This window comes from Notothenia coriiceps, unplaced genomic scaffold (genome assembly GCF_000735185.1).
Source record: "Notothenia coriiceps isolate Sejong01 unplaced genomic scaffold, NC01 NC01_scaffold00003344, whole genome shotgun sequence".
Lineage (NCBI taxonomy): Eukaryota > Metazoa > Chordata > Actinopteri > Perciformes > Nototheniidae > Notothenia > Notothenia coriiceps.
The window spans coordinates 186,636-198,436 of record NW_011336045.1 but is presented as its reverse complement, the minus strand read 5'-3'; the positions used below and the strand labels follow the sequence as shown (position 1 = coordinate 198,436).

General features: G+C 39.8%; 1 protein-coding gene across 1 annotated transcript; it reads left to right on the top strand.

The window, feature by feature from the left end:
* Window positions 1-6,842: 6,842 nt before the first annotated feature.
* Window positions 6,843-8,639, top strand: LOC104941432 (neuromedin-K receptor-like). The gene is made up of 3 exons (XM_010766530.1): window positions 6,843-7,326; window positions 8,066-8,254; window positions 8,468-8,639. Exons 1-3 carry the CDS (start codon window positions 6,959-6,961, stop codon window positions 8,637-8,639), a joined length of 729 nt encoding a protein of 242 aa, XP_010764832.1. The 5' UTR covers window positions 6,843-6,958.
* Window positions 8,640-11,801: the final 3,162 nt, after the last annotated feature.

Here is an 11,801-nt window from a genome sequence, read left to right as displayed (position 1 = left end):
GTAATTCATCAGATACTTTTAGAAACTTTCCGTTTTCGTTGTCTTAGTGTGTCCCTTTTTTTCCTAAGAAGAGAATGTTGTTAGTTCATGTAACAGCGCTGCTTTATCTTGGGCAACCGATCAGTGCCATAATAAAACTGTAGATTTAAAGGTTTTGAAAGCCCTTTGAATGGTTCTGCTCCTGTGGCTCTGAATGTGGCTGTGTCAACAGTGATAGCTCCCTGTAGCCGCCTGGATACTGATTGCTGGGCTGTGATTTCCTCTCTAACCACCACAGCAAATCAGGGAGTGTGTAGGTGTTAGAGTGCCACTCTGCAGAATGCCTTTTGTTAAACAATACTGGTGCAAAGCTGTCCCTTTTATGAGGATGGGAGTTTAGCAAGCAGGATCTATTCCACATGAAGCCCGCACAAGAGTTCCACTTTTAGCTTGCTCCATCCGGCTGTTAAGCAAGACCACCAAGGCTATTTACGACAGAGCAAAGTCCTCAAAGCTCCCCTGCATCTCCATATTTCACAGCAGGCGCACTTAAGGATGGTGTTTTATTTCACCTTGCACTAATTGTCTGGGGCTGTCCATAGCCGCTGCTGCCAGCGCTGTTGCTCATGGCCTTGGTGTATGGTATGGGTCATGGACATACTCTCTGCTATTTGGAAAGCGTGGGAAATTTTTTGAGATTGAATCTAACAGCACTTGGAAATTTATAGTCCTTCAGACAGGTGACAGTTGTGGACCTAAAGCCCATACGCCCTTTCTGTCAGCAGTGAAATCCACTCTCTTTTCCCCAATCGTGAACCTGATTAGCTTGGTGCCGCGAATACCCATATAGGAAGATATGGCCATCTCCATCAAGTTTGGCATATGCTGGCTGGCGGGACTGAGCGGCATAGGCAGCATATATTAATAAACTGGGCTGGAGAAAAGAGATTGGATAGCTAATGGAGTCAGGCAGATGCGTATGGAGAGCTGAAGTGCTGAGACATATACTGTTGGCCAGGCGCCTGAGTGGCGATGCTGTGATTGGAGAACAGGAGGGCTGCCCCCAGAGGAAGTGAGTTATGCTGGGAATCATAGCAGGCCTGTGCCGTGGGGTCCTGTAAGGATTTGGATGTGCGCCTGAAGGAGGCAGGCGGGGTTGGCCAAACAAACAGGAGACGGACGTGATGGCCATGCAGTTTTGAAATGCAGCAGGCTGCTGTCCCTTGTACTGCTTGTTGCTGTTAGCATAAGCTGGGATCATGGTAGGCCAGCTGGGAGCAGATCCAGGCCGTTGGCACCAGAGGGTAATGCGCAGCTTAAGACAGGCATTTTGAGGAAACGGGGACCGTGGATGTTCTTGGGGAAACAAACCCTGGAGGTTAGTTAGACTGCGAGCTTTGAACGATGGGGACTGAGGAGAGAGATGCTGGTTGCTGACGAGGTGGCCCTGGAAAGAAAAGGGCTGGTGCATTTTGGAGGCAATGTGTGGAACACAGCAGGTAATGACTGCATCGAGGTAGGTGATGTAGGTGGAGGCATATCCACACGGCCTTCATCAGTGATGATTGCAGGTCGTCTGATGTCTGAATAGAGGGGGGGCGGACCAGCAGCACGTCCAGGCATAAGCTGGTGAGAATGTGGCGTACCCCTACCGGGCTCCAACGACATCTGTAGTGTGCTCTGTAACATTCTGACCTGCTGCTGTACATCCCATACACCAGGGGTATTCAACTAAAATTCAACGAGGTCCAGTTAGAGAAAATCTCCCCATGCAATGGTCCGGAACATCAAAATGTCTAACTTGCTTTATGAATTAGTGTGATATATATTGAAGTAGCATGTAGCTTTATCAACGTCTGCATGTAATCCACAACTGACTGCCAATCAAATAAAGAAAGTACAGTTCATAAACAACAATATTTATTGTCAATTAACATTGAACTATACAGATATACAGTAAATACTGTGTATATGTGTAATGTTCCTCTCGGGCTGCATTTAAAAATTAAATAAATAAAATAGCTTTTGAAAATATGTGCATCTTAAAGTGCTTAATTTTAGATAAATAAAATAAAGTGTAGCAGCAGCTTGAGTTTCCCTTTTTCCTTGTTAACCGTTTCACATCATTCCTTAACTGTTTCAGACGATTATAGAACAATATCAGTCTTTACACATCATNCTCGGAGTAGCTACAAGGACCCACACCCAATTCGCGTTGATCAAACAGTGGCCTATGCAACAGAGAGATTTTATTTTTCATCAGGATATTGGAAGAATAGGAGGGATTGAGGTCAATCACTGGCACTTTTTTATTTTATTTTAAATGGTACAGTACACTTTATGTTGAACTATTTATTATGTTGTTGGTGCAACTGGCACTTTATGTTGAACTGTTTATTGTTTTGGCCAAGGTTATTGAGAGAGTTGGACTGAAATGTATTAGATTTTTTAAATCAACTGTTGGTAAATCAACAAAGTCTGTTATGGCCTCTGAAGCAACAGAGAGATGTTTTCTAATAGTCAGGGTTTCCAATGTTCTGAATGTACTTGAAAGTATTGTGTTATACTTAAAAAACAAAGTGTTATAGTTTACAGAAGGTCTACCTACCTATAGGCTACCTGAATCTCTGAAATGTACTATATTCCTAAATATGCTATTGCTACACTTTATGGCAAAAATTGCACTTTTCTGTTGGTCTTGGTTAAGTACATCCTTGAAAAAAATAAGCTTATGTATTCAGTCATTATTCAATGGTATACTAAAATCCATGTGAAAAAAATTGCTTCTCACTGTTCTCAGGTCAAATATTTATATGTGATTGAAAAATGCGATTAATTGCGATTAATTAATTACAAAGCCTGTAATTAATTAGATTAATTTTTTTAATCGAGTCCCGGCCCTAATAAAAAAGTAAGATACATATTTATAAGAAATATTAATAAATAAACAAACAATAATTTAAATATGTCAAATTACTCAAACTTACAAACAAATATGTGAAGGGTATCATCATTTAAATTGGAGAAATCTGCAGTTTTATATGAGGTAGTGTTAGAAATGTAAAAAATATACAGAGGAATGTGCAGTTCATAGTTAAAGGGGTGAAGGGTTTATAGTCAGTGTCAGTGGGGTTAGATGGGCTAACGTGGAGTAGGTGCTTGATCCATGAGTGTTAGGGCAGTTTGATTGTTAACCTTGTCAACATTAGCTCAAAAATATAATATAGCTCTATTTAATTGACATTCATATTGTATTTATTGGTTGGAACTAGGGTCCATATTTTAATCACGCAATTAAGAGCTTTGGAAATGGTGGACACAATGCCAAAAAACACATATTAAGTGCCAGTTTCAAAACAATTCGCTGGCGAGAACCATAAGTTGAGATGAGTATCCAACAAATCATAGTTTAACTTTAGCTACTTGCACAACAAGTTGAGGCTGTAAAAGGTATCTTGCTGAATTAAACAATAGTAAGCAATAGTTATAAGCCCTGCTGTTGATGTAATCATTCATTTCATAAAGGAAAACCTTTGTACCATGGCTGACAACCCTCTATTTCCCAAAAGAGTCAAAATGAATGTCTACAAAACATATATATTTCCCTTCCTGTCCATTAAATCATCCCTTGAACCCACAGATGCATCTTGTGACCGCTCGGAGGGGCGCTGAACCCGAGGTTGGGAATCACTAATCTAGTAAATGTTAAAATGTTGATTACCTTTTAACCTTTCATATCTTTCCGCTCCACAAGACCCTCCGAACACTTCCATTCCTCTCACTCTCTCTAAAGGGAAGTCCTGAGCTCCATTTAGACGTGTAATCCAGTCGGATCAGTCACTTGATCATAAGCTGCTCCCGCTCTCTCCCTTTCACTCTCTCACACACACACACACACACACACACACACACACACACACACACACACACACACACACACACACACACACATTTCTGTCAGTATACATTTTAAATTTTTATTTTTTATTTAACCTTTATTTAACCAGATAAAACGCATTGCGATAGAATCTCATTTGCAATGCTGACCTGGCCAAGCAGGCAGCAACGTTACACATAACACATTTACACAAACATATAAAATACAGAGAACATAACTAAGAAAACAAAAGACGAAAAAGCAGTCACTACATTGAGCACATTAGGACAGTAAGAAAGGTGCACCACTTATTACTGCAAGAGCAGCTGGTGGTAAGGACTTCAGACAACTTCAATTTAAAACATGCTATTGAGGCAAGTGCCATCAGTTTGAGGCGGGATTGAAGGTCATTCCAAGACCAAGGACCATAATAAAAAAGACTCCTTTTCCCAGCCTCAGTCCGCACAGCAGGAACCTGGAACCGTATCCAGGCACTGGATCTGAGGTTTGTAAGAGTCAGCCTCCTAACCTGTTTAACATTTAACATATGATTGAATATCACGATTTATAACAGAGCCACCCTGTTACAATGTCAAACACACAAAACATTCAGTCAGTATTTGACTTTTTGAGTTGTCGGTTTAAAAGATATTTAAATGTGTGCACTTGTAGTTCACAGTTGTGTTCATACTATGCTCAAATGTGTGACCATCACAATACACACACATGCATGCACACACATTCACCCTAATGTTTCGTGCCAGAAGACAGCAGAAAAGCTCCAAAGCCCAAGAATAAATGTGATGAGTGGATGATTTACGGTCACTGCCCTCCAGTGGTGGAAAGTACCTGAGTACATTTTGCATTTAAGAATCATGCTTCAATTACAATTTAACAATTTAAGGACAATTTAAGTACTTGTCCTTAAATTGTTACTCTACTGCATACTACTTGACCAAAATTTAAAAAGCAAAATTGTACCTTTACTACAGTATACTACACTTATCTGACAACCAGTAAGTTTAAATGTACATGCTAAAACATATGCGTTTATAAAAGGCAGCTCATGGTAAAGATAAAAACAATGGTTGTGCTTGTGACCCCTCACAAAAATCAAGTATGTAGTTGAGGTCATATTTTTAGATGCATTTTTCAGATAGATCAAATAGTATATCATTATAAAACCATCTTTATGACCTGAACGCTGGTAAATTGTGAACTTGGTAATCTTTCCAATTGCCTTCGCATTTTTTGTTGTACTGTTCGAAAGTAAAAGTTGCTTTCTTAAGGAGAAACGGTGATTACTCCTCTCACCTCTCTGTGATTTCCAATCAACTTTTCACACCAGCTGGGCATACATGTATGTCAGTCTGTGTGGCTTTTCACCGGGGGTTCAAATAGGTTCAGACATATAATAATAAAACTGCACTCGATGAAATGTTTGCAGTTAAAGAGCATGGGAGCCCAAACGTCATCCTGTTACACACACATCAGAAACCAGACAGAGTAACGCTCTCATCTCCACTGCTTTTGCCTCCCTTGGGATTAAGTGATAAATTATTCATATGAAAAGAGGAAAAATAATTGTTGATGCAGCTAATGATGTTATCAGCTGTTATCTAATCGCGTGCAACCTTTTCAGTAAGGGGGAACAGGGTGTGTTTGTTAGAGGTTTGAACATTGACATTTGAAACAGGGAGTGGCCCAAAAGAAGTGGCCTCTGGGTAATGAGGTCTTGCTGAGAGGATACAGACTTTCTGACATTCTGGTGGTCTTTTTCTAGCGTCTAAGGCTTGTTTTTGTTTGTGTGCTCTGATGACCCTGACCATGAATTCAGAGTCTACCCTTAACCACCTCTTCAGAAAAGTTTGTATTGTGGACCGGACCGGATAATATAAAAACACATAATAAAATGGAGCTTGTAAAAATGGGCACAGCATACCTTTAAAAGCTTTTTTAAGGTTGTTCCAAGTATACACATGTGCTTATCGGGGCAGAGATGTCTTCACTGGGCCCAGTTTGGATTTCAACATATTAGGCACTCTGGAAATGCTGATATCACATAATATGGGATTGGTGGAGGTAATTTGAAAGATTCCCAAGTTCAAGATTTACCAACGTTCACATATTTAGGATGGTTTTAAAATTATAGACTATTTTGATTAAAACTATTTAACCATTTGGGTTTAGTTAGTGATGGGTCAATAAATGAGATTTATCTGTGCTTATAAACTCTTCACAATTGTAGTAACAACATGTTAACATGAAACTGATAATTATGGTATCTCTGACATGCACATTGTCAAAAGCTTTTGGTGGCTTTGCCTTTTCAGGGCATGCACTTTGAGAGATTTAAACATTGTAATGTGTTGTTTAAATACATGTTTGATATAATGCAATGTATTTGTAGTTATTTTAGAGAAATACAATCTCTCTTGCAGTCAAACATAATTGAAAATTAAAACACATTACAAAATAATTTTGGATGAGAAACATGAAAAGAACATTTTGAATTAAATGTTATTAACCCAAGCAATACATTGACAAATATTCCGAGAGAGTTACATCATCAAAAGGCTTTTCCAACACTTAATGGCCTTTAGAGTTGATCTGTTTTGAGCTTACATAACGCAGCTATACATTTCTGAAGCATTTTTTTGATGGCACAGCTCTGAGGGATTGATTCTATCACACTGAAAGTAAATCAAGTCACTTGAGACAGCTTTAATGCAGGAAAACCGTAGCAGTAGGCCTAGCAAATAGTCCCATGGGATGGGATACAATTACAACAATGCATCCTAGTTGCAATTTTTGAGCAAACTTGTAAAGTTGTTTTAAAAAGTCTACAAGCCCTACTTATATCAGCTTGGCAGCCTATCATGATAAGGAATTTTGACAGGCTTAAAAAGATGGTAAAAAAAACCTGAATAGATTTTCTATGTTTTTATCCTCCTTCACTACATCTGTGTGAGTGGCTGCTTCAGGACCCCTCTGTCTCTCTCTCTCTCTCTGGTCACATGTTGCGCGTATGTTGCGTATCAGGCTCAAAGTGTTTGTTGCCAGCAGCTGAAAGCAGCAGATCAGACCGAGGACACTAGAGGAATGGCCTCTGAACGCGATGAATCCAACTCAACCAGAAATCTGACCAACCAGTTCGTGCAGCCCGCGTGGCGCATCGCGCTGTGGTCGGTGGCTTACAGCACGGTCCTGTTGGTGGCAGTTTTCGGAAACTTGATAGTGATTTGGATTATTCTGGCACACAAGCGAATGAGAACTGTCACCAACTATTTCCTGCTGAACTTGGCTTTCTCTGATGTCTCCATGGCTGCCTTCAACACGCTCATCAACTTCATCTACGCGGCGCACGGAGAATGGTACTTTGGAGAGGTTTACTGCAGGTTTCACAACTTCTTCCCGGTCACTGCTGTGTTCGCCAGCATCTACTCAATGACCGCGATAGCCATCGACAGGTATGGGGGGAAATATGATATACCAACAGCAGGCAATGCAAGGGATATTTATGTCTTGATCATAACTTGTTTTCTATTTCCATTTAGTGTTTGCATTACAGATTATGTTACGCATTTACATTCCACAGTAATTTGGCAAATGAACAAACATGGTATACGTTTACTTACTTTGTATAAGAATGAATAGCCTATATCGATATATAGATATCTGTAAATTATCGCATTATGAATGATAGTTAAAGGGATTGTTACCTCTCTAATTAATTGCTCTTATAGTTGTGATGACCATTATTAATCCATATCGGAAAAGAAATCTCTTGCTTCTGTGTTTTTACTTTATAACCTGGTCTAGCATTCAATTGAGAAAACCTTTGCTTTAATCAGTTACGTGATAAACAGTGAAGAGTTATAAAACAAATAAGGAAGGATCACCTAATACAATAATTTACTTGAAAATCATCTTAGAAATACATTGAGTGAATCAGAGAATACTATGCAAAATGTGTTGCCTAATATTTGAAATGACTAAAAGTTCCATATCCTAAGGCTGGACTTTTCTGGGATTTTAAGAATTGAAGGGCAGCAATGCTTTTGCCATCACGACCCTTTGACTTTGGAACGTCCCACCTCAGGTGATAAGGGTCACAGGATGAGAAACCTCTTCTAAAACCCATTTTCTGTAGACTTTCATGTGTGTGCAGTCATAACTCAGGAGGACGCTGTGACCTCTGACCTGCAGGTACATGGCCATCATCCACCCTCTGAAGCCCCGTCTGTCGGCGAAGGCCACCACAGGAGTTATCGTGTGTATCTGGAGTCTGGCCGTGGTTCTGGCCTTTCCTCTCTGTTACTTCTCCACCACGCGGGCTCTGCCCCGCAGGACACTCTGCTACGTGGCCTGGCCCCGCATGGCGGACGACCCCTTCATGTGAGAACACTAAACTCACTGACAAACCCTCTAGCTGATGTCAAGCTTCATCATCATAATCATAACCAAGCAGGGCTGTTATGTTTCTTAAATGGCAATTTCTCTGTGCATCATTAACTCCAGATATGTGCTTGTCGCCCCCTTTTCATCCTGCTAGTCATTGTCAAATCAATTAAAATAAATACTAGATTTTGTGTTTCTGCTCTTTTGCAGGTATCATATCATAGTGACAGTTCTGGTGTACGTGCTGCCCTTAGTGGTGATGGGCATCACTTACACCATCGTAGGTGTGACTCTGTGGGGAGGGGAGATCCCAGGAGACTCATCTGATAATTACCACAGACAGCTCATCGCTAAAAGGAAGGTAAACGCCACATTTCTTTAATGCATTCACACTTTTTATTTACACTTTTTATTCTGTGTGTCTTCGGGTGGAAGCCAGAAGGGGTATTTGTAGGCATATTATGTAGGTTTCTTCTCAAGTATAAAATGATGTATCAAGACAAAATTGTTCTTTACCATCTGAAATTAAAGGAAAACAAAATGTTGTATAAAATGTGTGATCAAATATGTATGGAGATGAAGGAATTGGTTGTAAAGCATTCACACTGAGAGCCTTTACATAAAAATAAAAGTAAGCAAACATTTGACGATAAAGATAAACGTCAGTAGGCAAGGAAATGTTGGTTGTCTTTATTTTAGAAATATTGAGAAGAAAGAAACCGTTTTTCAATAAATTCTTAACCCTAAACCAACAAATAACAACCATCAGATCTACGTGTTATATCTCAACCCAAAATCTTAAATGTAGCATCGGCAACTAAATGCAATTCTGCTGCAGGGTGAGGTCCATCAGGAAAATGTGTCATGTGGAGCTGCAGGGCACAGAGTTCAGTGCTGTGAATGTGCAAACTGTCAGGGTTGAGTGAAGCAGGCAGGACCCAAATGCAGATTTTACCGAAAATACCTTTATTTCAAGGCTAAATGAAACAAACAGAACTCTTCCCTGTGAACACAGTCAAACAACAACAAGGAACTAAAAAAGACTAACATAAAACACAGAACCTAAATGCACACAGGACTAATCAAACAAACAAGAGACAGGTGAGGAGGGAGGAGAAAACACAGGGGCACCAAGTGAACACAATCGGGTAATCAGGTAGGAGGGAAAACAGACAGAAAGCAACAAGCAAGACGGGGTGAACACTTTTCAAAATAAAGCAGGAAACCAAAGACAGAAAAAGACAAGACAAAACACAACACAGACAGATCGTGACACAAACTGAGAACATTTACCTCAGAACAGTTAGAACTATACTTGTCATTTTTAATATTGACTTCTAAAAACATGCTATTCAATTGCAGTAAAGACTTACACTGAACAAAAATATAAATGCAACACTTTTGTTTTTGCTCCCATTTTTCATGAGGTGAACTCANCTTCCGGTCCGGCACAGAGATGGAAGCTTAGAACAACACGCTCCCGACCTAAAATATCTAAGCACTAAAAGAGTTGGATTGCGTTGTTCGGATAGTGTTTTTAGATATTTTAGGTCGGGAGCGTGTTGTTCTAAGCTTCCATCTCTGTGCCGGACCGGAAGTCCAAATCAATCTTTTCAATACCGGCGAGAATGACTTATTTCTAAGAAACGTATGAGCACATCTTTGGTAAACACAAGATTTAGAGTGGTTCTTTTGCATAATTATCTGTAAATAGACTCTGTTGTATCTGCCATTTACTTAGCGACTAATTGATAGTGTTGGTTGAGTAAGCATGTCTTTGTCGAAGGACAGCTCTCATAAAGAATACTGCTATCAGTGTGCTGTGGCTGTTTGTAGTAACAATGTTTCAGCGCCTCCTTTTTTTATTTAACATGCACTGAACATCACAGTCCCTTAGAGTTTACTTCATTGATCTCAGATCTATTACTGTGTCAGTCAGCTACCCTACCTTCTTTTACTCTAAGCAGCCCCTGGTCTCTGGACACAAAAGGCAGTTCACACTTAATATTCATACCTAGAAATCCCGGATATATTTAAACCAGGGTTGGCTACACTTTGGGAATATCTTCCTTCACTTAGCATGACTTAATTTCAGGTGATAGCAAGGGATGTAATGTCTTTGAAATTAATTTCCGATTTATTACGACACTGTTCTCTGATAAGAGTTCAAGAACATGGTGTAAAATGATTTCCTGTTGGTCTATTACTGATGTGTATCTTCAAAGCTCAGTTTGCAGAATCAAGGACAATGAAAGATTGCCTGGCTTGATAGTGGGGGACGTGAGTAGAACTAATCTGCTTTGACTAAAAAGATTGGTAATAATTCCTGACATGTATGTTGGCATGCACTCTTTAACTACTTTGCTTTTCCAAGAACTGATTAATGAGAGCTAAGCCATTGTCATTTGATTTATTGGGTTGACTTTCAGTTTCTACTTGAAGGGACAACCACGTAGCTTTTATAAACAGATGTGAAGAAGCAGAGAGAAAATGTTGTCTGCATTGCATGCACTGCATATGGTCACTAAGAATAGCAATTCTCTTAATAGAGTGGAAAATTAACCCATACGAAGCGACTCAGCATGCACAATTGGCACTAAGACATATCATAGGGCATGTGCTGCAAGGTCATGAGGTTCTCAGTCTTGGCATACGCAAACCAGAGTGGAACAAAGGAACATCCGCACAAAGAAGGAAATTGGCTGCGTTTCCAGTACAGTGGAGGAAACAGTAAGTTGTGCCAAAACAGCTTCCTAAGCTAAGCGGGGACAATGGATGAAGTGGGAAGGAGTGGAGACAAAGATGTTTAGTTGAAACTAGAGGTGATTTTGAAAAAGCAGGATTAAGTTCTTTGTTAATATAAATAAAGAATAGTTTAAATCCCCATTTATAATTTGTAGGCCTACTTGCTCAACCTACCAATACATTCAAGTTTTTCTCACAGCAGCACATTCTAATGAAACACTGCACAGCCCTCCTGATGCAATAGTGTTCTACTTTGTTCTAAATATTGACTTTCTATGCTGCTGAGCAGGTCACCTCATGCTAATATTTCCCCCCAGCCTCAGTTAATTCTGTTTTTGAACTATTCAATGGCTGTTTTATTTCAGAACAAGCCATCTGTTCCATTAATGTGTGATTGGCAGTAAAAGGCTGTTTCTGAAGTTCTGAGTTCAAGCCAGGAGGGCAGACCGACCCATTAAACTGCAATTGCTGGTTCTCCACAATGGCACTTCAGAACTGCTGAATAGAAAGTTTAAAAGCAGCGGGATCAGCATTTTTTATCGTATGTTTGGAGGTGAGAGTGACTTTGTGTTTGACATTTTGAATGAAAACCCTGTGGACTGACAACTGTAGCTATACGTGAAGTTATGGTTTACTATAGGTGCCATAGGTATTGGTTTATTAAAGGTCTTCGATCATCCAAAATGCACTTTTTATTGTCCCTTATACTTAAATATGTGTTAGGAAACTGGGGGTGGCGACAACTAATCGACTTAATCGATTAAAATCGATACCCAAATTAGTTGGCAACAATTCAGTC

Coding starts and splice junctions, on each gene's coding strand:
- LOC104941432 (XM_010766530.1), top strand. CDS start 6,959: ATGGCCTCTGAACGCGATGAATCCAACTCAACCAGAAATCTGACCAAC. Junction 7,327..8,065: donor ACCGCGATAGCCATCGACAG/GTATGGGGGGAA, acceptor TCTGACCTGCAG/GTACATGGCCATCATCCACC. Junction 8,255..8,467: donor ATGGCGGACGACCCCTTCAT/GTGAGAACACTA, acceptor GCTCTTTTGCAG/GTATCATATCATAGTGACAG.